This window comes from Pleurodeles waltl, chromosome 4_2 (assembly GCF_031143425.1).
Source record: "Pleurodeles waltl isolate 20211129_DDA chromosome 4_2, aPleWal1.hap1.20221129, whole genome shotgun sequence".
Classification (NCBI taxonomy): Eukaryota; Metazoa; Chordata; class Amphibia; order Caudata; family Salamandridae; genus Pleurodeles; species Pleurodeles waltl.
In genome coordinates, this window is record NC_090443.1 from 1069484377 (window position 1) to 1069512228 (window position 27852).

The 27852-nt window shown below is 51.9% G+C and overlaps 2 protein-coding genes across 2 annotated transcripts in view; both read left to right on the forward strand.

Moving 5' to 3' along the window:
- LOC138294055 (zinc finger protein 850-like) overlaps window positions 1-27852 on the forward strand; it is a 214239-nt gene that overhangs the window by 166513 nt on the left and 19874 nt on the right. Inside the window, exon 6 of the mRNA XM_069233302.1 lies at window positions 20623-20657. Within this exon, the coding sequence (XP_069089403.1) occupies window positions 20623-20657 (35 nt within the window). The remainder of the gene's footprint in view (window positions 1-20622; window positions 20658-27852) is intronic.
- LOC138293779 (zinc finger protein 850-like) overlaps window positions 29-27852 on the forward strand; it is a 182215-nt gene continuing 154391 nt past the window's right edge. The window contains exon 1 of the transcript XR_011203108.1: window positions 29-224. The gene's annotated coding sequence lies outside the window, so the exon portion shown is untranslated. The remainder of the gene's footprint in view (window positions 225-27852) is intronic.

Sequence of the window (27852 nt, forward strand, 5' to 3'; positions counted from 1 at the left end):
CTCTGGGCAGGTCCAGGGGAGCAGTGTCTCTCTTCGGGGCCTGTGCATAGCGCACAGAGGCCCAGGGCGGAGTCAGAGGCGCTGTATGGGGTGTAATGAACTCTGGGCTCCCCTGTCCTTAATGAGAAGTCACTTCAGCTCCAGGAGAGGCCTGTCCTGAGGAGGTGAGCGAGGACTGTCCAGAGGATCCAGAGATGAGGCCTGTCCAGACGGGTACAGAGGAGGTGAGTCCTGTCCAGGGGGTGCAGAGGAGGTGAGGCCTCTCCAGGGGGTGCAGAGGAGGTGAGGCCTGTCCAGGGGGTGCAGAGAGCTGAGGCCTGTCCAGGGGGTGCAGAGGAGGTGAGGCCTGTCCAGGGGGTGCAGAGGAGGTGAGGCCTGTCCAGGGGGTGCCGAGGAGGTGAGGCCTGTCCAGGGGAAGCAGAGGTGAGGCCTGTCCAGGGGGGTACAGAGGAGGTGAGGCCTGTCCAGGGGGGTGCAGAGGAGGTGAGGCCTGTCCAGGGGGTGCAGAGGAGGTGAGTCCTGCCCAGGGGGGTCAGAGGTGGTTAGGCCTGTCCAGGGGGTGCAGAGAGCTGAGGCCAGGGGGTGCAGAGGAGGTGAGGCCTGTCCAGGGGGTGCAGAGGAGGTGAGGCCTGTCCAGGGGGTGCAGAGGAGGTGAGGCCTGTCCAGGGGGTGCAGAAGAGGCGAGGCCTGTCCAGGGGGGGTGCAGAGGAGCAGGGGCCTGTCCAGGGGGGGTCCAGAGGAGGTGAGGCCTGTCCAGGGGGTGCAGAGCAGAGGTGAGGCCTGTCCAGGGGGTGCAGAGGAGGTGAGGCCTGTCCAGGGGTGCAGAGGAGGTGAGGCCTGCGCACGGGGTGCAGAAGAGGTGAGGCCTGTCCAGGGGGTGCAGAGGACATGAGGCCTGTCCAGGAGGGTGCAGAGGAGCTGAGGCCTGTCCAGGGGGTGCAGAGGATGTGAGGCCTGTCAAGGGGGGGGGGGGGGGGGGTGCAGAAGAGGTGTGGCCTGTCCTGGAGGTGCAGAGGTGGTGAGGCCTGTCCAGGGGGTGCAGAGGTGGTGAGGTCTGTCCAGGGGGTGCAGAGGTGGTGAGGCCTGTCCAGGAGGTGCAGAGGTGGTGAGCTCTGTCCAGGGGGTGCCGGGGAGGTGAGGCCTGCCCAGGGGGGTGCAGAGGAGATGAGGCCTGCCCAGGGGGGGTGCCGGGGAGGTGAGGCCTGTCCAGGGGGGTGTAGAGGAGGTGAGGCCTGTCCTGGGGGTGCAGAGGAGGTGAGGCCTGTCCTGGGGGTGCAGAGGAGGTGAGGCCTGTCCAGGGGGGTGCAGAGGAGGTGAGGCCTGTCCAGGGGGTGCAGAAGAGGTGAGGCCTGTCCAGGGGGGTGCAGAAGAGGTGCGGCCTGTCCAGGGGGTTCAGAGGAGGTGAGGCCTGTCCAGGGGGGTGCAGAGGAGGTGAGGCCTGTCCAGGGGGTGCAGAGCAGAGGTGAGGCCTGTCCAGGGGGTGCAGAGGAGCTGAGGCCTGTCCAGGGGGTGCAGAGGAGCTGAGGCCTGTCCAGGGGGTGCAGAGGAGGCGAGGCGTGTCCAGGGGGGGTGCAGAGGAGCTGGGGCCTGTCCAGGGGGGGTCCAGAGGAGGTGAGGCCTGTCCAGGGGGGGTGCAGAGGATGTGAGGCCTGTCCAGAGGTGCAGAGGAGGTGAGGCCTGTCCAGGGGGTGCAGAGGATGTGAGGCCTGTCCAGGGGGGTGCAGAGGAGGTGAGGCCTGTCCAGGGGTGCAGAGGAGGTGAGGCCTGTCCAGGGGTGCAGAGGAGGTGAGGCCTGCCCAGGGGGGTGCAGAGGAGGTGAGGCCTGTCCAGGGGCTGCAGAGGAGGTGAGGCCTGTCCAGGGGGTGCAGAAGAGGTGAGGCCTGTCCAGGGGGTGCAGAGCAGAGCAGAGCTGAGGCCTGTCCAGGGGGTGCAGAGCAGAGCTGAGGCCTGTCCAGGGGGTGCAGAGCAGAGCTGAGGCCTGTCCAGGGGGTGCAGAGGAGGCGAGGCCTGTCCAGGGGGGGTGCAGAGGAGCTGGGGCCTGTCCAGGGGGGGTCCAGAGGAGGTGAGGCCTGTCCAGGGGGGGTGCAGAGGAGGTGAGGCCTGTCCAGGGGGTGCAGAGGATGTGAGGCCTGTCCAGGGGGGTGCAGAGGATGTGAGGCCTGTCCAGGGGGGTGCAGAGGAGGTGAGGCCTGTCCAGGGGTGCAGAGGAGGTGAGGCCTGCCCAGGGGGGTGCAGAGGAGGTGAGGCCTGTCCAGGGGGTGCAGAGGAGGTGAGGCCTGTCCAGGGGGGTGCAGAGGAGGTGAGGCCTGTCCAGGGGGTGCAGAGGAGGTGAGTCCTGCCCAGGGGGGTCAGAGGTGGTTAGGCCTGTCCAGGGGGTGCAGAGAGCTGAGGCCAGGGGGTGCAGAGGAGGTGAGGCCTGTCCAGGGGGTGCAGAGGAGGTGAGGCCTGTCCAGGGGGTGCAGAGGAGGTGAGGCCTGTCCAGGGGGTGCAGAAGAGGCGAGGCCTGTCCAGGGGGGGTGCAGAGGAGCAGGGGCCTGTCCAGGGGGGGTCCAGAGGAGGTGAGGCCTGTCCAGGGGGTGCAGAGCAGAGGTGAGGCCTGTCCAGGGGGTGCAGAGGAGGTGAGGCCTGTCCAGGGGTGCAGAGGAGGTGAGGCCTGTCCAGGGGGTGCAGAAGAGGTGAGGCCTGTCCAGGGGGTGCAGAGGAGATGAGGCCTGTCCAGGAGGGTGCAGAGGAGCTGAGGCCTGTCCAGGGGGTGCAGAGGATGTGAGGCCTGTCAAGGGGGGGGGGGGGTGCAGAAGAGGTGTGGCCTGTCCAGGAGGTGCAGAGGTGGTGAGGCCTGTCCAGGGGGTGCAGAGGTGGTGAGGTCTGTCCAGGGGGTGCAGAGGGGTGAGGCCTGTCCAGGAGGTGCAGAGGTGGTGAGCTCTGTCCAGGGGGTGCCGGGGAGGTGAGGCCTGCCCAGGGGGGTGCAGAGGAGGTGAGGCCTGCCCAGGGGGGGTGCCGGGGAGGTGAGGCCTGTCCAGGGGGGTGTAGAGGAGGTGAGGCCTGTCCAGGGGGTGCAGAGGACGTGAGGCCTGTCCAGGGGGTGCAGAGGAGGTGAGGCCTGTCCAGGGGGGTGCAGAGGAGGTGAGGCCTGTCCAGGGGGTGCAGAAGAGGTGCGGCCTGTCCAGGGGGTTCAGAGGAGCTGAGGCCTGTCCAGGGGGGTGCAGAGGAGGTGAGGCCTGTCCAGGGGGTGCAGAGCAGAGGTGAGGCCTGTCCAGGGGGTGCAGAGGAGCTGAGGCCTGTCCAGGGGGTGCAGAGGAGCTGAGGCCTGTCCAGGGGGTGCAGAGGAGGCGAGGCGTGTCCAGGGGGGGTGCAGAGGAGCTGGGGCCTGTCCAGGGGGGGTCCAGAGGAGGTGAGGCCTGTCCAGGGGGGGTGCAGAGGATGTGAGGCCTGTCCAGAGGTGCAGAGGAGGTGAGGCCTGTCCAGGGGGTGCAGAGGATGTGAGGCCTGTCCAGGGGGGTGCAGAGGAGGTGAGGCCTGTCCAGGGGTGCAGAGGAGGTGAGGCCTGTCCAGGGGTGCAGAGGAGGTGAGGCCTGCCCAGGGGGGTGCAGAGGAGGTGAGGCCTGTCCAGGGGCTGCAGAGGAGGTGAGGCCTGTCCAGGGGGTGCAGAAGAGGTGAGGCCTGTCCAGGGGGTGCAGAGCTGAGGCCTGTCCAGGGGGTGCAGAGCAGAGCTGAGGCCTGTCCAGGGGGTGCAGAGGAGCTGAGGCCTGTCCAGGGGGTGCAGAGGAGGCGAGGCCTGTCCAGGGGGGTGCAGAGGAGCTGGGGCCTGTCCAGGGGGGGTCCAGAGGAGGTGAGGCCTGTCCAGGGGGGGTGCAGAGGAGGTGAGGCCTGTCCAGGAGGTGCAGAGGATGTGAGGCCTGTCCAGGGGGGTGCAGAGGATGTGAGGCCTGTCCAGGGGGGTGCAGAGGAGGTGAGGCCTGCCCAGGGGGGTGCAGAGGAGGTGAGGCCTGCCCAGGGGGGTGCAGAGGAGGTGAGGCCTGTCCAGGGGGTGCAGAGGAGGTGAGGCCTGTCCATGGGGTGCAGAAGAGGTGAGGCCTGTCCAGGGGGGGGTGCAGAGGAGGTGAGGCCTGTCCAGGGGGGGTGCAGAGAGGTGAGGCCTGTCCAGGGGGTGCAGAGGAGGTGAGGCCTGTCCAGGGGGGGTGCAGAGAGGTGAGGCCTGTCCAGGGGGTGCAGAGGAGGTGAGGCCTGTCCAGGGGGTGCAGAGGAGTTGAGGCCTGTCCAGGGGGGGTGCAGAGGAGGTGAGGCCTGTCCAGGGGGGGTGCAGAGGAGGTGAGGCCTGTCCAGGGGAAGCAGAGGTGAGGCCTGTCCAGGGGGGGTGCAGAGGTGAGGCCTGTCCAGGGGGGTGCAGAGAGGTGAGGCCTGTCCAGGGGGTGCAGAGGAGGTGAGGCCTGTCCAGGGGGTGCAGAGCATGTGAGGCCTGTCCAGGGGGGTGCAGAGGAGGTGAGGCCTGTCCAGGGGGGTGCAGAGGAGCTGAGGCCTGTCCAGGGGGGGTGCAGAGGAGCCGAGGCCTGTCCAGGGGGGGTGCAGAGGAGCTGAGGCCTGTCCAGGGGGTGCAGAGCTGAGGCCTGTCCAGGGGGTGCAGAGGAGGTGAGGCCTGTCCAGGGGGTGCAGAGGAGGTGAGGCCTGTACAGGGGGTGCAGAGGTGAGGCCTGTCCAGGGGGGGTGCAGAGAGGTGAGGCCTGTCCAGGGGGGGTGCAGAGAGGTGAGGCCTGTCCAGGGGGTGCAGAGGAGGTGAGGCCTGTCCAGGGGGTGCAGAGGAGGTGAAGCCTGTCCAGGGGGGTGCAGAGGAGGTGAGGCCTGTCCAGGGGGGTGCAGAGGAGGTGAGGCCTGTCCAGGGGGGTGCAGAGGAGGTGAGGCCTGTCCAGGGGGGTGCAGAGGAGCTGAGGCCTGTCCAGGGGGGTGCAGAGGAGGTGAGGCCTGTCCAGGGGGGGTGCAGAGGAGGTGAGGCCTGTCCAGGGGGGGTGCAGAGGAGGTGAGGCCTGTCCAGGGGGGGTGCAGAGGAGGTGAGGCCTGTCCAGGGGGGGTGCAGAGGAGGTGAGGCCTGTCCAGGGGGGGTGCAGAGGAGGTGAGGCCTGTCCAGGGGGGGTGCAGAGGAGGTGAGGCCTGTCCAGGGGGTGCAGAGGCGGTGAGGCCTGTCCAGGGGGGTGCAGGGGAGGTGAGGCCTGTCCAGGGGGTGCAGAGCAGCTGAAGCCTGTCCAGGGGGGGTGCAGAGGAGGTGAGGCCTGTCCAGGGGGTGCAGAGGAGGTGAGGCCTGTCCAGGGGGTGCAGAGGTGAGGCCTGTCCAGGGGGTGCAGAGGTGAGGCCTGTCCAGGGGGTGCAGAGGAGGTGAGGCCTGTCCAGGGGGTGCAGAGGTGAGGCCTGTCCAGGGGGTGCAGAGGAGGTGAGGCCTGTCCAGGGGGTGCAGAAGAGGTGAGGCCTGTCCAGGGGGGGTGCAGAGGAGGTGAGGCCTGTCCAGGGGGTGCAGAGGTGAGGCCTGTCCAGGGGGTGCAGAGGTGAGGCCTGTCCAGGGGGGGTGCAGAGAGGTGAGGCCTGTCCAGGGGGTGCAGAGGAGGTGTGGCCTGTCCAGGTGGGGTGCAGAGAGGTGAGGCCTGTCCAGGGGGTGCAGAGGAGGTGAGGCCTGTCCAGGGGGGGTGCAGAGAGGTGAGGCCTGTCCAGGGGGGGTGCAGAGAGGTGAGGCCTGTCCAGGGGGTGCAGAGGAGGTGAGGCCTGTCCAGGGGGTGTAGAGGAGGTGAGGCCTGTCCAGGGGTGCAGAGGAGGTGAGGCCTGCCCAGGGGGGTGCAGAGGAGGTGAGGCCTTTCCAGGGGGTGCAGAGGAGGTGAGGCCTGTCCAGGGGGTGCAGAGGAGGTGAGGCCTGTCCAGGGGGTGCAGAGGAGGTGAGGCCTGTCCAGGGGGGTGCAGAGGAGGTGAGGCCTGTCCATGGGGTGCAGAGGAGCTGAGGCCTGTCCAGGGGGGGTGCAGAGGAGGTGAGGCCTCTCCTGTGCTTGGGGGCAGCCACACTGGGTCCATTGTGATGTGACGTCATTTCCTGTAATGTCATGGACATCATTAGTTTTAAAGGAAGTGATGCCATTTCCAGGGGTGCTGAGAAGCTGACCTCCGCCACTGGCCTCCGTTGCGCCACAGCATGCAACCAGTCACAGCGTTCTAGCCAGCTTTACTTTGCATCATGGAACTTGTAGTGTTATTTTTTACCATTATGAGCCTGGCGTTAAAAATCCTGCCTGGCAGAGCGTTTTAAGTAAAAATGAAAGCTTGGTTAAAGTTTTCAACTTTTGCAAGGGGCTCTTCGCAGTGATGCACTCCTACACCTTCACGGAGTCTCTGCGTAGGTGCTGCCCTGTCTGGCCATGTTTTGCAAGGCAGGCATGCTCTGCTGCTGTCCGTAGTCTCCCTTGTGTGTAGGTTCCAGGCTTGCACTCCTGTTGCTTTTCATGTTTTGTACGAATGCGGAGCACAAAGCTTCAGATGTACATGCTTTGTGAAGGAGGCGTACAGTGTTTCTTCCATGTTTTGTGAAGGAGGCGTACAGTGTTTCTTCCATGTTTTGTGAAGGAGGCGTACAGTGAGGCGTACAGTGTTCTTCCATGCTTTGTGAAGGAGGCGTACAGTGAGGCGTACAGTGATCTTCCATGCTTTGTGAAGGAGGCGTACAGTGAGGCGTACAGTGTTCTTCCATGCTTTGTGAAGGAGGCGTACAGTGAGGCGTACAGTGCTTCTTCCATGTTTTGTGAAGGAGGCGTACAGTGAGGCGTACAGTGTTTCTTCCATGTTTTGTGAAGGAGGTGTACAGTGTTTCTTCCATGTTTTGTGAAGCACACGTACAGTGTTTCACCCATGTTTTGTGGGGGAGGCGTACAGTGTTTCACCCATGTTTTGTGAGGGAGGCGTACAGTGTTTCATCCATGTTTTGTGAGGGAGGTGTACAGTGTTTCTTCCATGCTTTGTGAAGGACACGTACAGTGTTTCTTCCATGTTTTGTGAAGGAGGCGTACAGTGTTTCTTCCATGTTTTGTGTAGGAGGCGTACAGTGCTTCTTCCATGTTTTGTGAAGGAGGTGTACAGTGTTTCTTCCATGCTTTGTGAAGGACACGTACCGTGTTTATTCCATGTTTTGTGAAGGGGGCGTACAGTGCTTCTTCCATGTTTTGTGAAGGAGGCGTACAGTGTTTCTTCCATCATGTTTTGTGAAGGAGGCGTACAATGTTCTTCCATGTTTTGTGTAGGAGGCGTACAGTGTTTCTTCCATGTTTTCTGAAGGAGGCGTACAGTGTTTCTTCCATGTTTTGTGAAGGAGGCGTACAGTGTTTCCATCTTTTGTGAAGGAGACGTACAGTGAGGCGTACAGTGTTCTTCCATGCTTTGTGAAGGAGGCGTACAGTGAGGCGTACAGTGTTCTTCCATGCTTTGTGAAGGAGGCGTACAGTGAGGCGTACAGTGTTCTTCCATGTTTTGTGAAGGAGGCGTACAGTGAGGCATACAGTGTTCTTCCATGTTTTGTTAAGGAGGTGTATACTGTTTCTTCCATGCTTTGTGAAGGAGGCGTACAGTGTTTCTTCCATGTTTTGTGAATGAGGCGTACTGTGTTTCTTCCATGTTTTGTGAAGGAGGCGTACTGTGTTTCTTCCATGTTTTGTGTAGGAGGCGTACAGTGTTCCATGTTTTGTGAAGGAGGCGTACAGTGTTTCTTCCATGTTTTGTGAAGGAGGCGTACAGTGCTTCTTCCATGTTTTGTGAAGGAGGCGTACAGTGAGGCATACAGTGTTCTTCCATGTTTTGTGAAGGAGGCGTACAGTGAGGAGTACAGTGTTTCTTCCATGTTTTGTGAAGGAGGCGTACAGTGTTCTTCCATGTTTTGCGAAGGAGGCGTACAGTGTTTCTTCCATGTTTTGTGAAGGAGGCGTACAGTGTTTCTTCCATCTTTTGTGAAGGAGGCGTACAGTGTTTCTTCCATGTTTTGTGAAGGACACGTACTGTGTTTCTTCCATGTTTTGTGAAGGAGGCGTACAGTGTTTCTTCCATGTTTTGTGAAGGAGGCGTACAGTGTTTCTTCCATCATGTTTTGTGAAGGAGGCGTACAATGTTCTTCCATGTTTTGTGAAGGAGGTGTACAGTGTTTCTTCCATGTTTTGTGAAGGAGGCGTACAGTGTTTCTTCCATCTTTTGTGAAGGAGACGTACAGTGAGGTGTACAGTGTTCTTCCATGCTTTGTGAAGGAGGCGTACAGTGAGGCGTACAGTGTTCTTCCATGTTTTGTGAAGGAGGCGTACAGTGAGGCGTACAGTGTTCTTCCATGTTTTGTGAAGGAGGCGTACAGTGCTTCTTCCATGTTTTGTGAAGGAGGCGTACAGTGTTCTTCCATGTTTGTGAAGGAGGCGTACAGTAACAGTGAGGCGTACAGTGTTTCTTCCATGTTTTGTGAAGGAGGTGTACAGTGTTTCTTCCATCTTTTGTGAAGGAGGCGTACTGTGTTTCTTCCATCTTTTGTGAAGGAGGCATACAGTGTTTCTTCCATGTTTTGTGTTGGAGGCGTACAGTGTTTCTTCCATGTTTTGTGAAGGAGGCGTACAGTGTTTCTTCCATGTTTTGTGAAGGAGGTGTACAGTGTTTCTTCCATGTTTTGTGAAGGAGGCGTAGAGTGTTTCTTCCATGTTGTGTGAAGGAGGCGTAGAGTGTTTCTTCCATGTTTTGTGAAGGAGGCGTAGAGTGTTTCTTCCATGTTTTGTGAAGGAGGCGTAGAGTGTTCTTTCATGTTTTGTGAAGGAGGCGTACTGTGTTTCTTCCATGTTTTGTGAAGGACGCGTACTGTGTTTCTTCCATGTTTTGTGAAGGACGCGTACTGTGTTTCTTCCATGTTTTGTGAAGGAGGCGTACAGTGTTTCTTCCATCTTTTGTGAAGGAGGCGTACTGTGTTTCTTCCATCTTTTGTGAAGGAGGCGTACTGTGTTTCTTCCATGTTTTGTGTAGGAGGCGTACAGTGTTTCTTCCATGTTTTGTGAAGGAGGCGTACAGTGCTTCTTCTATGTTTTGTGAAGGACGCGTACTGTGTTTCTTCCATGTTTTGTGAAGGAGGCGTACTGTGTTTCTTCCATCTTTTGTGAAGGAGGCGTACAGTGTTTCTTCCATGTTTTGTGTAGGAGGCGTACAGTGTTTCTTCCATGTTTTGTGAAGGAGGCGTACAGTGCTTCTTCTATGTTTTGTGAAGGACGCGTACTGTGTTTCTTCCATGTTTTGTGAAGGACGCGTACTGTGTTTCTTCCATGTTTTGTGAAGGAGGCGTACAGTGTTTCTTCCATGTTTTGTGAAGGAGGCGTACAGTGCTTCTTCCATGTTTTGTGAAGGAGGCGTACAGTGCTTCTTCCATGTTTTGTGAAGGAGGCGTACTGTGTTTCTTCCATGTTTTGTGAAGGAGGCGTACAGTGTTTCTTCCATGTTTTGTGAAGGAGGCGTACCGTGCTTCTTCCATGTTTTGTGAAAGAGGCGTACAGTGTTTCTTCCATCTTTTGTGAAAGAGGCGTACCGTGCTTCTTCCATGTTTTGTGAAGGAGGCGTACAGTGCTTCTTCCATGTTCTGTGTAGGAGGCGTACAGTGCTTCTTCCATGTTTTGTGAAGGAGGCGTACAGTGTTTCTTCCATGTTTTGTGAAGGAGGCGTACAGTGCTTCTTCCATGTTTTGTGAAGGAGGCGTACAGTGCTTCTTCCATGTTTTGTGAAGGAGGCGTACTGTGTTTCTTCCATGTTTTGTGAAGGAGGCGTACTGTGTTTCTTCCATGTTTTGTGAAGGAGGCGTACAGTGTTTCTTCCATGTTTTGTGAAGGAGGCGTACAGTGCTTCTTCCATGTTTTGTGAAAGAGGCGTACAGTGTTTCTTCCATCTTTTGTGAAAGAGGCGTACAGTGCTTCTTCCATGTTTTGTGAAAGAGGCGTACAGTGCTTCTTCCATGTTTTGTGAAAGAGGCGTACAGTGCTTCTTCCATGTTCTGTGAAGGAGGCGTACAGTGTTTCTTCCATGTTCTGTGTAGGAGGCGTACAGTGTTTCTTCCATGTTTTGTGAAGGAGGCGTACAGTGTTTCTTCCATGTTCTGTGTAGGAGGCGTACAGTGTTTCTTCCATGTTCTGTGTAGGAGGCGTACAGTGTTTCTTCCATGTTTTGTGAAGGAGGCGTACAGTGCTTCTTCCATGTTTCGTGAAGGAGGCGTACAGTGTTTCTTCCATGTTTTGTGAAGGAGGCGTACAGTGTTTCTTCCATGTTTTGTGAAGGAGGCGTACAGTGTTTCTTCCATGTTTTGTGAAGGACGCATACTGTGTTTCTTCCATGTTTTGTGAAGGAGGCGTACAGTGCTTCTTCTATGTTTTGTGAAGGAGGCGTACAGTGCTTCTTCTATGTTTTGTGAAGGAGGCGTACAGTGAGGTGTACAGTGCTTCTTCCATGTTTTGTGAAGGAGGCGTACAGTGCTTCTTCCATGTTTTGTGAAGGAGGCGTACTGTGTTTCTTCCATGTTTTGTGAAGGAGGCGTACAGTGTTTCTTCCATGTTTTGTGAAGGAGGCGTACAGTGTTTCTTCCATGTTTTGTGAAGGAGGCGTACAGTGTTTCTTCCATGTTTTGAGAAGGACGCGTACTGTGTTTCTTCCATGTTTTGTGAAGGAGGCGTACAGTGTTTCTTCCATGTTTTGTGAAGGAGGCGTACAGTGCTTCTTCCATGTTTTGTGAAGGAGGCGTACAGTGTTTCTTCCATGTTTTGTGAAGGAGGCGTACAGTGTTTCTTCTATGTTTTGTGAAGGAGGCGTACAGTGCTTCTTCTATGTTTTGTGAAGGAGGCGTACAGTGCTTCTTCTATGTTTCGTGAAGGATGTGTACAGTGCTTCTTCCATGTTTTGTGAAGGAGGCGTACAGTGTTTCTTCCATGTTTTGTGAAGGAGGCGTACAGTGTTTCTTCCATGTTTTGTGAAGGAGGCGTACAGTGTTTCTTCCATGTTTTGTGAAGGAGGCGTACAGTGTTTCTTCCATGTTTTGTGAAGGAGGCGTACAGTGTTTCTTCCATGTTTTGTGAAGGAGGCGTACAGTGTTTCTTCCATGTTTTGTGAAGGAGGCGTACAGTGTTTCTTCTATATTTTGTGAAGGAGGCGTACAGTGTTTCTTCCATGTTTTGTGAAGGAGGCGTACAGTGTTTCTTCCATGTTTTGTGAAGGAGGCGTACAGTGTTTCTTCCATGTTTTGTGAAGGAGGTGTACCGTGTTTCTTTCATATTTTGTGAAGGAGGCGTACAGTGCTTCTTCCATGTTTTGTGAAGGAGGCGTACAGTGCTTGTTCCATGTTTTGTGAAGGAGGCGTACAGTGCTTGTTCCATGTTTTGTGAAGGAGGCGTACCGTGCTTCTTTCATATTTTGTGAAGGAGGCGTACCGTGCTTCTTTCATATTTTGTGAAGGAGGCGTACCGTGCTTCTTTCATATTTTGTGAAGGAGGCGTACAGTGCTTCTTCTATATTTTGTGAAGGAGGCGTACAGTGTTTCTTCCATGTTTTGTGAAGGAGGCGTACAGTGCTTGTTCCATATTTTGTGAAGGAGGCGTACCGTGCTTCTTTCATGTTTTGTGAAGGAGGCGTACAGTGTTTCTTCCATGTTTTGTGAAGGAGGCGTACAGTGTTTCTTCCATGTTTTGTGAAGGAGGCGTACAGTGCTTCTTCCATGTTTTGTGAAGGAGGCGTACAGTGTTTCTTCCATGTTTTGTGAAGGAGGCGTACAGTGTTTCTTCCATGTTTTGTGAAGGAGGCGTACAGTGTTTCTTCCATGTTTTGTGAAGGAGGCGTACAGTGTTTCTTCCATGTTTTGTGAAGGAGGCGTACTGTGCTTCTTCCATGTTTTGTGAAGGAGGCGTACAGTGTTTCTTCCATGTTTTCTGAAGGAGGCGTACAGTGTTTCTTCCATGTTTTGTGAAGGAGGCGTACTGTGCTTCTTCCATGTTTTGTGAAGGAGGCGTACAGTGTTTCTTCCATGTTTTCTGAAGGAGGCGTACAGTGTTTCTTCCATGTTTTGTGAAGGAGGCGTACAGTGTTTCCATCTTTTGTGAAGGAGACGTACAGTGAGGCGTACAGTGTTCTTCCATGCTTTGTGAAGGAGGCGTACAGTGAGGCGTACAGTGTTCTTCCATGCTTTGTGAAGGAGGCGTACAGTGAGGCGTACAGTGTTCTTCCATGTTTTGTGAAGGAGGCGTACAGTGAGGCATACAGTGTTCTTCCATGTTTTGTTAAGGAGGTGTATACTGTTTCTTCCATGCTTTGTGAAGGAGGCGTACAGTGTTTCTTCCATGTTTTGTGAATGAGGCGTACTGTGTTTCTTCCATGTTTTGTGAAGGAGGCGTACTGTGTTTCTTCCATGTTTTGTGAAGGAGGCGTACAGTGCTTCTTCCATGTTTTGTGAAGGAGGCGTACAGTGAGGCGTACAGTGTTCTTCCATGCTTTGTGAAGGAGGCGTACAGTGAGGCGTACAGTGTTCTTCCATGTTTTGTGAAGGAGGCGTACAGTGAGGCATACAGTGTTCTTCCATGTTTTGTTAAGGAGGTGTATACTGTTTCTTCCATGCTTTGTGAAGGAGGCGTACAGTGTTTCTTCCATGTTTTGTGAATGAGGCGTACTGTGTTTCTTCCATGTTTTGTGAAGGAGGCGTACTGTGTTTCTTCCATGTTTTGTGTAGGAGGCGTACAGTGTTCCATGTTTTGTGAAGGAGGCGTACAGTGTTTCTTCCATGTTTTGTGAAGGAGGCGTACAGTGCTTCTTCCATGTTTTGTGAAGGAGGCGTACAGTGAGGCATACAGTGTTCTTCCATGTTTTGTGAAGGAGGCGTACAGTGAGGAGTACAGTGTTTCTTCCATGTTTTGTGAAGGAGGCGTACAGTGTTCTTCCATGTTTTGTGAAGGAGGCGTACAGTGTTTCTTCCATGTTTTGTGAAGGAGGCGTACAGTGTTTCTTCCATGTTTTGTGAAGGAGGCGTACAGTGTTTCTTCCATCTTTTGTGAAGGAGGCGTACAGTGTTTCTTCCATGTTTTGTGAAGGACACGTACTGTGTTTCTTCCATGTTTTGTGAAGGAGGCGTACAGTGTTTCTTCCATGTTTTGTGAAGGAGGCGTACAATGTTTCTTCCATCATGTTTTGTGAAGGAGGCGTACAATGTTCTTCCATGTTTTGTGAAGGAGGTGTACAGTGTTTCTTCCATGTTTTGTGAAGGAGGCGTACAGTGTTTCTTCCATCTTTTGTGAAGGAGACGTACAGTGAGGTGTACAGTGTTCTTCCATGCTTTGTGAAGGAGGCGTACAGTGAGGCGTACAGTGTTCTTCCATGTTTTGTGAAGGAGGCGTACAGTGAGGCGTACAGTGTTCTTCCATGTTTTGTGAAGGAGGCGTACAGTGCTTCTTCCATGTTTTGTGAAGGAGGCGTACAGTGTTCTTCCATGTTTGTGAAGGAGGCGTACAGTGAGGCGTACAGTGTTTCTTCCATGTTTTGTGAAGGAGGTGTACAGTGTTTCTTCCATCTTTTGTGAAGGAGGCGTACTGTGTTTCTTCCATCTTTTGTGAAGGAGGCATACAGTGTTTCTTCCATGTTTTGTGTTGGAGGCGTACAGTGTTTCTTCCATGTTTTGTGAAGGAGGCGTACAGTGTTTCTTCCATGTTTTGTGAAGGAGGTGTACAGTGTTTCTTCCATGTTTTGTGAAGGAGGCGTAGAGTGTTTCTTCCATGTTTTGTGAAGGAGGCGTAGAGTGTTTCTTCCATGTTTTGTGAAGGAGGCGTAGAGTGTTCTTCCATGTTTTGTGAAGGACGCGTACAGTGTTTCTTCCATGTTTTGTGAAGGAGGCGTACTGTGTTTCTTCCATGTTTTGTGAAGGAGGCGTACTGTGTTTCTTCCATGTTTTGTGAAGGAGGCGTACAGTGTTTCTTCCATCTTTTGTGAAGGAGGCGTACTGTGTTTCTTCCATGTTTTGTGAAGGAGGCGTACAGTGTTTCTTCCATGTTTTGTGAAGGACGCGTACTGTTTTTCTTCCATGTTTTGTGAAGGAGGCGTACAGTGTTTCTTCCATGTTTTGTGAAGGACGCGTACTGTGTTTCTTCCATGTTTTGTGAAGGACGCGTACTGTGTTTCTTCCATGTTTTGTGAAGGAGGCGTACAGTGTTTCTTCCATGTTTTGTGAAGGAGGCGTACAGTGCTTCTTCCATGTTTTGTGAAGGAGGCGTACAGTGCTTCTTCCATGTTTTGTGAAGGAGGCGTACTGTGTTTCTTCCATGTTTTGTGAAGGAGGCGTACAGTGTTTCTTCCATGTTTTGTGAAGGAGGCGTACAGTGCTTCTTCCATGTTTTGTGAAAGAGGCGTACAGTGTTTCTTCCATCTTTTGTGAAAGAGGCGTACAGTGCTTCTTCCATGTTTTGTGAAAGAGGCGTACAGTGCTTCTTCCATGTTCTGTGAAGGAGGCGTACAGTGTTTCTTCCATGTTCTGTGTAGGAGGCGTACAGTGTTTCTTCCATGTTTTGTGAAGGAGGCGTACAGTGCTTCTTCCATGTTCTGTGTAGGAGGCGTACAGTGTTTCTTCCATGTTTTGTGAAGGAGGCGTACAGTGTTTCTTCCATGTTTTGTGAAGGAGGCGTACAGTGCTTCTTCCATGTTTTGTGAAGGAGGCGTACAGTTCTTCTTCCATGTTTTGTGAAGGAGGCGTACTGTGTTTCTTCCATGTTTTGTGAAGGAGGCGTACAGTGTTTCTTCCATGTTTTGTGAAGGAGGCGTACAGTGCTTCTTCCATGTTTTGTGAAAGAGGCGTACAGTGTTTCTTCCATCTTTTGTGAAAGAGGCGTACAGTGCTTCTTCCATGTTTTGTGAAAGAGGCGTACAGTGCTTCTTCCATGTTTTGTGAAAGAGGCGTACAGTGCTTCTTCCATGTTTTGTGAAAGAGGCGTACAGTGTTTCTTCCATGTTTTGTGAAGGACGCGTACAGTGTTTCTTCCATGTTTTGTGAAGGAGGCGTACAGTGTTTCTTCCATGTTTTGTGAAGGACACGTACAGTGTTTCTTCCATGTTTTGTGAAGGACACGTACAGTGTTTCTCCCATGTTTTGTGAAGGAGGCGTACAGTGTTTCTTCCATGTTTTGTGAAGGACGCATACTGTGTTTCTTCCATGTTTTGTGAAGGAGGCGTACTGTGTTTCTTCCATGTTTTGTGAAGGAGGCGTACAGTGTCCTTCCATGTTTTCTGAATGAGGCGTACAGTGCTTCTTCCATGTTTTCTGAAGGAGGCGTACAGTGTTTCTTCCATGTTTTGTGAAGGACGCGTACTGTGTTTCTTCCATGTTTTCTGAAGGAGGCGTACAGTGTTTCTTCCATGTTTTGTGAAGGAGGCGTACAGTGCTTCTTCCATGTTTTGTGAAAGAGGCGTACAGTGCTTCTTCCATGTTTTGTGAAGGAGGCGTACAGTGCTTCTTCTATGTTTTGTGAAGGAGGCGTACAGTGCTTCTTCTATGTTTTGTGAAGGAGGCGTACAGTGAGGTGTACAGTGCTTCTTCTATGTTTTGTGAAGGATGTGTACAGTGCTTCTTCTATGTTTTGTGAAGGAGGCGTACAGTGCTTCTTCCATGTTTTGTGAAGGAGGCGTACAGTGTTTCTTCCATGTTTTGTGAAGGAGGCGTACAGTGTTTCTTCCATGTTGTGTGAAGGAGGCGTACAGTGTTTCTTCCATGTTTTGTGAAGGAGGCGTACAGTGTTTCTTCCATGTTTTGTGAAGGAGGCGTACAGTGTTTCTTCCATGTTTTGTGAAGGAGGCGTACAGTGTTTCTTCTATATTTTGTGAAGGAGGCGTACAGTGTTTCTTCCATGTTTTGTGAAGGAGGCGTACAGTGTTTCTTCCATGTTTTGTGAAGGAGGCGTTCAGTGTTTCTTCCATGTTTTGTGAAGGAGGTGGACCGTGTTTCTTTCATATTTTGTGAAGGAGGCGTACAGTGCTTCTTCCATGTTTTGTGAAGGAGGCGTACAGTGCTTGTTCCATGTTTTGTGAAGGAGGCGTACCGTGCTTCTTTCATATTTTGTGAAGGAGGCGTACCGTGCTTCTTTCATATTTTGTGAAGGAGGCGTACAGTGCTTCTTCTATATTTTGTGAAGGAGGCGTACAGTGTTTCTTCCATGTTTTGTGAAGGAGGCGTACAGTGCTTGTTCCATATTTTGTGAAGGAGGCGTACCGTGCTTCTTTCATGTTTTGTGAAGGAGGCGTACAGTGTTTCTTCCATGTTTTGTGAAGGAGGCGTACAGTGTTTCTTCCATGTTTTGTGAAGGAGGCGTACAGTGCTTCTTCCATGTTTTGTGAAGGAGGCGTACAGTGAGGCATACAGTGTTCTTCCATGTTTTGTGAAGGAGGCGTACAGTGTTTCTTCCATGTTTTGTGAAGGAGGCGTACAGTGTTTCTTTCATGTTTTGTGAAGGACACGTACCGTGTTTCCTCCATCTTTTGCGAAAGAGGTGTACATTGTTTACACAGTTGGATTCCCTTCTGTAACATTGATGATCGTTTGTCTCTCTGCTCCTGATCGTCACCAAAGTAACTGAGGCCGGGGTGACCAGGCAGCTAACCAAGTACCTTGAGTCCGACCAAATATCTGCACAAAGCCCAACCAGGGCTCCGGAAGGGTCTCTCTACAGAGATTCTTAAGGGAAGTGGTTCCTTGGTTCTTATCCTTTTTGAAAGATCTCACCCAAGGGGTGGCATTAGCTTACCTATGCTCAACCCCTATAATGAGCGTAACCGAGGACCCCCCCCACCCCAGGGGCTGGTTTTGAGCCGCAGTCTTTACAATCTTTACATGTCCCACGTGGCCAGCCTGATCGCGTCATCTATACCACTTCTACTAGATGATACACAAATCGTTAGATTAGGAGATAATAAGGTAAGGTGACCAGTAACTCCAGGGGCTGACTCCAGGAAGTTGTGATTGGAGGAGCTCAAACTCCCTGCAGCTCAACAGTGAACAAAAAACCAACGTAGCGGTATGTGGGACCAGAGCCTCAGGGATACTAGAGTGGTGGCCGGTGTCGCTGGGAGATCAGCCAACCCCATCCCATCAGGTCAGACACCTGAGAGTTGTTGGACTCTCATCTGTCCTTAAAAAAAGACACATTAAAATCACCTTCTCTACATACTCCTGACTGCTGAAAGTTATCAGAAAAATATTTCCGTTCATCCCTCGCTCTAACCCTGATCCTATCAAGAATGGATCCCTGCATCTCCTCACACATAGGCATATCTAAATATCTCCTACATAGGTCACAGCTGCTACAGAAAACAGCAGCCAGGCTGGTTCTGGCTTAAAAAAAAGATGTCAATTTAATGCACTTTATTTGTGTTATAACCGCTCTACAGTCGGGCAAGCATTCTTTTCTGTCCTTGCTTTTTGCCTGGTATCAGCCGGACGACCTGGGAGGTCCCACCAAGTTTATCTATAAGTTCCTGAAAACCAGAAGAGGTGGCTGCTCTCTGCCTGTGACAGCAGATACCTGGAGTGTCCTCCCACCGGCCCTGTGCGCCCAAGAAAACTGGAGTTCTTTCAGGAAACAACTCAAAACCTTTCTGTTAAATGGCATCTAGGTCTCCACACTACTGTTCAGAGGGGTGTGATGTTGCTACTAATGTTGTCAAACTAGCGCCATGATACTCCTTTCCCAAAGTAGTTGTGCAGCGCTATATAAGGTTGCCCTCATATCACATCACATCATAAGCCTTCGATCTCTTGGGAAGAGATTTTTGCAGCCATAGATGCCCTAGCAGGAGTAAAGGCACCAGATACAACGTCTGACTGTCTAGTTTTACAAAGCTTACAAACATATACCGGCCCCACAGCTGCAGGAGGTCTGTGACGAGGTATTAAAGGGCGGTGTGTTGCTGCCATCTATACGTGATGCAGTCATATCAGTGCTCCCCAAGCCGGGGAAAGACCCGGCTAAGTGTACCTCTTATCACCCTCTGTCACTGCTTAGCTGTGATAATACATTTATGTCTGCGGTGATGCGACTCGGTTTTCCTTCCTACGAGAGAGAATAGTCTCCCAGTACAGTCGGGATTTGTCCCCTATAGACCCACAGCAATTCATCTACACACAGTATGTGCAGCACTGCTGCAGATAAACCCAGACACGAAGGCAGCTAATGCCAGTAAGGTGCTTGACTCCCGGGAAAAGCCTTTTCTTGATGGATACGCTTAGGTGCCTTGGTATCGCAGGGAGTTTGAGATCACTTATGAAGCTGCTGCATACACAGCCTGAGTTTGCGTAAATGGGCTCCACTGAAGGAACATTCAGATCGCAAGGGGCACTGCTGTGGGATGCCCCTTGTCAATCAGTTGGGATCTGTAGAGTGCAATTAATCACCTGCGAGGGTATCCAGGCTCTAGGTTCTCGCTGGGATCAGTTGAAAAGCTGGGTCTTGAGTCCCTTTCTGAATTCCGGGAGAGAGGTTGATGTTCGGAGGTTGAGGGGAAGGTTGCACCATTACCTGACGGTGAGGTAGGAGCGTCGTCCACAGTAGCTTTGGCTGATGCGGGGCGTATGTGTGATGGCACGGGAGGTGGATTGCAAGTGTTTGGAGGTTTGGTGGAAGTTCAGTTGGTGGTTGATGTATGCTGGTCCTTGGTCGTGGAGGGCATTGTAGGGGGGTATCAGCATCTTCTGGATGGGGAGCCTGAGGAGGTTCCTGAGGTGGAGGGGTGATGTGGGTCCATTTGGGGAGGTCGAGTATGAGTCTGGCAGCAGAGTTCTGTCTTGTCTGGAGTCTCTTCAGGAGTTTGGTGGTGATTCTTGCGTAGAGCGCGTTGCATTAGTCCAGCCGGCTGGTGATTAGGGCTTGAGTGACGGTTTTCCTGGCGTTGACAGGAAGCCATCTGAAAATCTTTCAGAGCATGCGGAGGGTGTGGAAGCAGGAAGAGGAGACTGCGTTGATCTGGCATTTAATGGTAATATGTCAAAGTTGTGGTTTGTCGGTGTGGGTCAGAGATCAGAGGGCCACCAGGTGTCATTCCATGGGGAGGTGTTGTTTCCGAAAATCAGCACTTCTGTCTTGTCCGTGCTGAGCTTCAGGTAGTTAGTCTTCATCCAGTCGGCGACACTCGTCATGCAGGTGTGGAAGGTTGTCCTGGAGAGAGAGGATGAGCTGGGTGTCGTCTGCGTAGGATATGATGTTGTTGCCCGATGTTGCCCATTCTTTAGATTAGGAATGGACCCTTAGGCCTGGCAACTCCAGGAGAGGCACACTGTACTGGGCTGACATCTTTTAACTACTACAACCAAGAAGGAAGTACATCTTTATAAATAGACATACTCACAGTTTATAGCCATTGTGGCCAGGTCTGGAGGTTACTAGAATGTTGAGATAGTCAGGCGACAGAACTCCAGAGTTCAGTCCATTCACCTTTCAGTGCTAACTTAAATCGGTATGTCACTGAGTAGCTCTTATCTGGTCTGGAGACTTTTCCAAACTATAGGACTCAGTATAGTCCTATAATGCTGGGTACACAATGCCGGGTACAACTCGTAAGTGGAGATTATCTTTTCAGAGAGGAGCGTGCGGTGCCATCAGGCAGGTTCACAACAAGTGGTCATGTCATGAGTAGCTTTGAAACTTGAAATGATAAGTAATGTGTAGGGGGCTTGTGATGTCTGTGGGATGTGATGCACGAGTAACTACGGCCATCATTCTCTCACCGGTGCACACTGCTCAAGCTACTGCAGGCCATTACACCAACCTCAGGTCAGTGCACTAGCCGAGCGACTCTTAGTTTTGGATTCTCCTTTCATTAAGGACACCCTTACAGTTTGAGTTTAAATGAGGAAGTTTGAGCAAAAGAAAATAATAAAAGGACAAACTGCACATAGGATTTATTGTGATAGTGTTCAAAGGACACCCCGAAGTGGACTCGAATTTCTTTCAGAAATTCTTGTTTGATATCTTCTCAAGAGCTTGCACCCTAAAAACTCTCAAAATGAAACATTTTCTGAAAAAGAGCAATTTTTCACTGAGTCTAATTTTCCCTTAGGGAGAGCTGAGTGGGTAAACTTGATGGTGGTCTCCACAAGAGGGGTTTAGGGATTATGGAGAGTCCTTCTGGAAGAAGTGCGCCCGCTAGACTGAAGAATGCAAACTGTGTAAAGCCTGCAAGATGCAATGTCATTCTCTTATTTTTAGGGAGAGTCACAATTAATTATTCCTTTTATAGGTGTGTTTTATAACGTTACATTTTGCTGACCTGTGTTCATGAAAAACTCTTGGTTGTTGTAGTTCTTATCTTAGCATGGACCACGTCGATAATGTGTTCTCTTTCCAAATTGTAATATATGTTCTGCTGCAAAGCATAGATATTGTGTCCGTGATATTTTTTGTGCATGCATTAAAGAAATAAAGTTGCATTGAATTGCATTGTGATGCAGGTTTGTAAAGCGTGTAGCTAGCCGGGTCTTCTCAGGGCTGATTGAGTACATGCAAGCATACACAAGTTGGGACAGGTCCTGGCTCAGAATTCATGGGTTCAGGTTTTTAGCATTTTTCTAAACCTTAATTCATTCTTTTCATTTCTCAGCTCTGTGGCATTGAGTTCCACAGCTTTGGGGTCAGGTGAGAGAAGGATCTGCCCCCCATCTAGCCCTTTGAGTTCAGGGCACCTTTAGTAACTGAACCCCTGAGGATCCTGAGGTTCTGATGGGGTGTAAGGAGCCACAATACTCCTGATCAGAGGAGACCCTTATAGGATGATTCCTGTTAGAAATGGTAATTTTTTGCAGGGTTATCACCAAACATTTTTCTTCTGACCTCCTGTTTTTGATCCTGTGCTGATTTTCGTTTTTGCTGACTCTGGGCACTTTACCACTGCTGCCCAGTGCTATTGTGCAAGTGCTCTCTGTCTAAATTGCATTGGTAACTGGTTTACCCATGATTGGCATATTTGATGGTCTAGTAAGTCCCTAGTATAGTGCACCATGTGTGCCTAGGGCCTGTAAATCAAATGCTACTAATGGCCCTACAGAACCGATTGTGCCACCCACATGAGTAGCCCTGTCAACATGTCTCAGACCTGCCACTGCAGTGTCTGTGTGTGTAATTCGAAACTGCCAGTTCGACCTGGCAATTGCACCCACTGGCCAGGCCCAAACCTTCCCTTTTACTTCTTGTAAGTCACCCCTAAGGTAAGCCCAAGGCAACCCCATGGGCAGGGTGTAGTGTACTTAAAAGGTAGGGCATGTTGTTGTGTGTTTTATATGTTCTAATAGTGAAATACTGCTAAATTAGGTTTTCACTAATGCAAGGCCTATCTCTCCCACATGTTAACATGTGAATTGCCCGGAGCAGATAGCGATGTGGAGTTTGGGGTCTCTGAATTCACAATTTAAAAATACATCTTTTGGTGAAGTTGTTTTTTAAATTCTAAGTTTGAAAATGGCACTTTTAGAAAGTGGGCATTTGCTTGCTAAACCAATCTGTTCCTCTGCCAGTCTGTGGAAAACACATCTGAGTTAGAATCACACAATGAGATCTGAGGTGTGCCCTGTATATCCTGATGGGTCTTTCTGGGCAAGAGTGGTGGGAGGAGCTGAAATTTGCTCCTGAATAGGGTTGTGCCTGTCCCTACACAAAGCAGTCTCCAGCCCCCTGGAGTGTGTCCGGGGCAGGGTCTTGTGCTCTACAGAGACTTTCCTTTGAAGTTTGCCTACTTCAAAGGAGAAATGGGGATAAGTACTGGACCTCTGACACCACAACGTTAGAATCCTTCTGCACTGAGGAATTTCTGCCAGGAAGAAGAGCTGGTAGCTGTGGGGGGACTGCAACTCTGCCTGTTGCTTTGCTGTGCTGGTCTGCTGCTTGCTGCGTTTGTCCTAGGAGTGAAAGGACTGGACTTTGCTTTATACATCCTGCCTTCCAAGATTCTCCAAGGGCTTGAACTAAACTGGCCTCCTGTTGAGAAGTCTCCGGGCATCAAAAACTTCATCTGCCCCTCCTTGGGCTTTTCTGCTGAGAGTCCTGACTTGTCAAGTAGTGCCTACTCCAGTCCCTGGGCCCTTGGAAGTGAAAGATGGTGACCTGAAGGAGAAAATCCATGCACCGTTGTGCTGTGGCAGAGAAATCGACGCAGCGCCTGTCCCATGGCTGCAGAATCAACACAGCGCCTGTTTCCCTGTGGCTCCATCAACACAGCGCATCTGGATTTTCCACGCATCTCATCGACCCAGCACCACAGTAAGGAACCGATGTATCGCTTCTCCTGCGAGGAAAGAATCGACACTTCACCTCCCCTGCGAAGTAAAAAAACGACAGGTCACTTCGCTTTCCGGTGCGTCACCTCCCCTGTGGCTCGCATCGTCTTTGTTTTTGACACATCTCAGGTACTTTGTGCTAAAAAGATACATCCATTGATTCCTTTGTATTAAGACTCATTAAGAAGTGATATTTTTACTTGTGTATGTTGGATTTTTGTCATTTTGGTCTTGTTTTATTCAGATAAATATTGGCCATATTTCTAAACTAGTGTGGATCCTTCTGTAGTGTTTTCACTGTTTTACAGTGTGTGTGTGTGTGTGTGTGTGTGTATACAAATACTTTACACATTGCCTTTGAGATAAGCCTTGCTGCTTGTGCCAAGCTACCAAGGAGTGAGCAGGAGTTATCTTAGGTGTGTGACTCCCTTACCATGACTAGAGTGAGGACCCTACTCGGACAGGGTACAAACCACTGCCATTAGAGACCCCATGTCTAACAATTACCCTATGTGCCAGATAAAGTACTTTGGACTGAACCCCTTCTGCTACGGGAAGCCGGTGCAGAGGCAGAGAGGCTAGTGCATTTCTAGCAGACATATTTTTGGGGACCTTGAGTATGATCCTTGCTGCTGCGTTCTGGACCACCTGAAATCTCTTGATGATGTGTTTAGGAGAACCAAAATACAGGGAGTTCCGGTCGTCCAATCAGGAGAGAATAAGACCCTGGACCATTTGCCTCCTCCGGTGAGAGGTAGTAGATCCAGAATTTTTCAGCTAGTTTTGTTTATCTGGGCCTCCATGGACAGAGCTATTCAGCCACATGCCCAGGCATAATGGGGGAGGTTGGGATGGGTCGGGTTTACAGGCACTCTGGCCTGTTTGTGGCAATGGTTTGTTTTATCTCCATTCAGTTTCAGTGAACAGTTTCCCATCCAACTTGCCATTTTTACAAGGCAAGTTGTTGTTGTGAAACTGTTCCAGGGCTCAAGCCTCAACATAATCAAGGCACCATATGGATACCTTCCCCCCTTCATAGCAGCAAAGGTAAACAACCTGGACATAGCCACATAGGTATTATACTATAAAGTGCGCAGTGCGTAGCAAAGCGCTTGATGCAACCAGTCCCCCTCATGGCCCTGGTCTCCTTATACCTGTCCATGAAACGGGCAGGGATCTGTAACAGTGTTCGACCAAACTGGGTAACTAATTGTTAGACCTGGCAGTTTTTTGGTGTGTCTCCCCTGTCTTTGTGCCTTCTGACCTCCTGGTTTTATGGTGTACTGGGCTCTGTTTTTGCTGGTTTAATGTTTCTGCGCACTTTACCACTGCTAATCAGTAAAGTGCAAGTGCTTGCCATATAAATTGTACTGTGGATTGGTTTATCCATGATTGGCACATTTACTAATAAGTCCCTACAGAAGTGCACTAGAGGTGCCCAGGGCCGCTAAATCAAATACTACTAGTGGGCCTGCAGCACTGGTGCCTCCCGCATTAGTAGCCCCGTAAACATGGCTCAGACCTGCCACTGCAGTGTCTGTGAGTGCAGTTTTAAACTGCCAATTCGACTTGGCAAGTGTACCCGCTTGCCAGGCCTGAACCTTCCCTTTTACTACATGTCAGGCCCCCCTAGAGAAGGCCCTAGGTAGCCCCATGAGCAGGGTGCAGTGTATGTTTAAGGTAGGACATATACAAATGGGGTTTATATGTATGACAGTGAAATACTGCCAACTTCGGTTTTCACTGTGCAAGGCCTATCCCTCTCATAGGCTGTCATGGGGGCTACCTTTAAATATGTTTAAAGTGTAGATTCCCTTTGGAAGCAGATGGACATATGGAGTTTGGGGTCTCTGAACTCACAATTTAAAAATACATCTTTTAGTAAAGTTGGTTTTTAGATTGTGTTTTAAAATGCCACTTTTAGAAAGTAGGCATTTTCTTGCTTAAATTATTCTGTGACTTTGCCTGTTTGTGGATTGTCTGGCTGGGTCAGTTTGACAGTTGGGCTGTTTTGCACCTCTCTAGACAGTGACACAAAAGGGGGTGGGGTGTAGCCTGCATATCCTGATGAGCCATCTGTGCTGGGAGGAAGGGAAGGAGTGGCCACTCAAACCTGAAAGGGCTGTGCCTGCCCTCCCACAATGCAGTCTCCAACCCCCTGGTGCATAGCTCCACCTGCAAGTGGAAGTCCTATCTGACTCGAACTCTGACCTCTGTCAGAAGTTCGAGGCCCTCCTCCACCCGCAGTCTTCTGCTTGCCCCTCATCCCTGGTGCCTAGTGGGAGAGCTCTGCTCTTCTGCTGGGCTGCCCTCTGCCTCTTTCTTTTTTCTCCTCCTTTTCTTTGTGTGTGCTGTTATTTGGGGCCTTCTGCTTCAGCGCTTTCCTTCTTCTCTGCCTCTTTCCCTTTTTTCTTTAGTGTGCTGTTCTGTGCCCTTTTCTCTTTCTGTGCTCTTCTGCTCGTTTTTCCATCACTCCTCTCATTCTCTCTCTCCTCTCTCGCATACTCCCCGCCACTGCTGCCCCGCCCCCTCCTTTCTTGCATTCTCCCCACCGCTGATGCCCTCGCGTCCCTGTCCCCCTTTTTCACACCGTTCCCGCTCCTGCCTCCCAGCTGCCCTCTCCCCCTCCCTACTTAATGGCGGGCGTTGCGCGGCCGCGCCACTGGTGTGCCGATGGTGTGCCTAAGGCAAGTCTGTCTGTGACCTTCCGCGACCAGCACCAGGACCCTTGGACCTCTCTTCCACCACAGCTACACACCAGCAGCACTCATCGCACTCAACCAGGGACACGACATCAACTGCAAGCAGGCATCTGAAAGCAACACCAAGGGACCCTTCACCTGTCACCACTGCAAATTTACCAGCCTCCATCGCTCAAACCCACCCCGAGGACTCACGAAGCAGAACACAACCTCTAATGTATCCTGACCAACACTCGCTCCATCCACAGGCACCGAACTCTATAACCTCATTGACACCACATCCCCGGACGTCACCTTCCTCACGGAAACATGGCTTAACCCATCCTCGGCTCCCGACATCGCCATAGCCATGCCAGATAGCTACAAGGTCATCTGCAGAGACCCCACAAACCGAGCCGGGTGAGGCATCGCCATCGTTCACAAAGTGTACCTACGTCTACCCAGCAGCACCGAAAACTCTGCTACCAACATGGAACTCCTCCACTTCCAGATTGGAACCAACCCTAACACCACTCTGCGGGGAACCCTCATCTACAGGCCGCCGGGCCCCCACCCCCTCTTCTGCGATACCATTGCTGACCTTGCCTCCACCCATACTCTTACGTCCAAGGACTAAATCCTACTGGGGGACCTCAACTTCCACCTGGAAAACCCAAACAACAGCAACTCTACCACCCTGATCGAAAACCTCGCCAACCTCGGACTCAAGCAACTTGTCACCACACCGACTCACTCAGCCGGTCACACTCTGGACCCCATTTTCTCCACCAGCAACCACGTCTCTGTCAGCCACATAACCGAACTCCAATGGACCGGCCACCACTGCATTAATTTCACCTTCAACAAACCCATCGGTCGACTCCACACTGTCCAACTTCCCAGCAGGAATTGGATCAAGGTCACTGAAGCCCAGCTCACCGCCAGCCTCTACGCAACCCCCCCCCAAGCCAATGACAACGGCAACACTGCCTCACACAACCTCCACGAATGGATCACTGACTGTGCCAACACTCTCACCTCCCTCAAGACTCCCCACTACAGAAGCACAGCCAAGAAAGAAAACTGGTTCACCCCCGCACTCAAAAAATCAAAATAGGTCTGCAGACATCTAGAGAGGAAGTGGCGCACTGACAAGACCCCCGCAAACAATGAAACCTTAACGTGTCAAACATCACCACCAGCTCATTAGACCACCAAAAGACTCACCCTGCAACAACACATCAAAAAAAATGCCCACAACAGCTAACAACTTTTCACCATCATCAGAGAGTTCACCAACCCCAACTCCAATTCCACCGACATCCCCCCCGTCACAAGAACTCTGCGAAAACCTCGCCAGCTACTTCCATCGCAAGATCGCAGACATCTACGAGAGCTTCACCACCCAGGGCACTCCCACAACTCTCACCACCAGCCCGTCAACCGAAGCGTCCCCACACCCCCCACCCTCCTCTGCTCGAACAACATCACCGACACAGAGACCCGTGACATCATGGCAACTATCCACTGTGGAGCTCCCAACGACACCTGCCCTCACCACATCTTCAACAAAGCCAGCAACATCATCTCACCCAAACTCCGTCATACCATCAACCACTCCTTCGAGACTGCCATCTTCCCTGCTCCCCTTTCCGGCCAAAGTCATTGAGAAGGCAGTCAACAAACAACTCACCGCCTTCCTGGAAACCAACAACATCCTGGATCCATCTCAGTCAGGATTCAGAAGCAACCATAGCATCGAGACCACCCTCCTCGATGCCACAAACGACACATGCACCCTCCTCGACCAAGGCAAGACCGTCATCCTCATCCTCCTTGACCTTTCTGCCACCTTTGACACAGTCTCACACAACACACTACGCACCTGCCTACACGACGCCGGCATCCGAGACTCAGCACTGCAATGGCTCTCCTCGTTCCTCACTGACAGAACACAGAGGGTCTGACTCCCCCCCCCCCCCCCCCCTTTCTCTCGGAAAAGCTACCAAGATCAGCTGCAGCATCCCCCAAGGATCCTCGCTGAGTCCCACCCTCTTCAGCCTGTACATGACTCCACTAGCCACCATTGTCAGAAGCCACGCACTCAACATCGTCTCCTCCTCCGATGACACCCAACTGATAGTCTCCCTCACCAACAACCCGACCACTGCCAAAACAATTTCCACGAAGGAATGAAAGCAGTCGCCGCCTGGATGAAAGATAGTTGCCACAAACTGAACTCGGACAAAACAGAAGTCCTCATCCTCTGCTCCACACCCTCCGCCTGGAACGAGTACTGGTGGCCCTCTCATCTCAGAAACGACCCCACCCCCACTGACCATGCCCACAACCTAGGCATCATCTTAGACTCATCTCTCTCAATGGACCAACAGGTGACCGCAGTCTCATCGGGTTGCTTCCACACCCTGCGCATGCTTCAAAAGATCTAAAAGTGGATCCCCACTGAAGCCAGAAGGACAGTCACCCAGGCCTTTGTCAGCAGCCACCTCGACTACGGCAACGCTCTCTATGCCAGAACCACCGCCAAGACCCCGAAAAGACTACAACGCATCCAGAACGCCTCTGCCCATCTCATCAAGAACGCCCCACGACACAGCCACACCTCCGCATTCCTAAGAGACCTAGACTGGCTGCCTATCAGCAAGAGAATCACCTTCAAGCTCATGCCCCACGCCTACAAGGCCCTACACAACGCCGGACAAGCCTACCTCAACCACAATCTCCTTCTACACTCCCGCCAAACAACTCCGCTCCGCTGACCAGGCCCTCGCCAAGGTTCCCCATATCCGGAAAACCACAGCCGGAGGAAGATCCTTCTCCCACATTGGCGCCAAGATTTGGAACATCCTCCCCATCCAC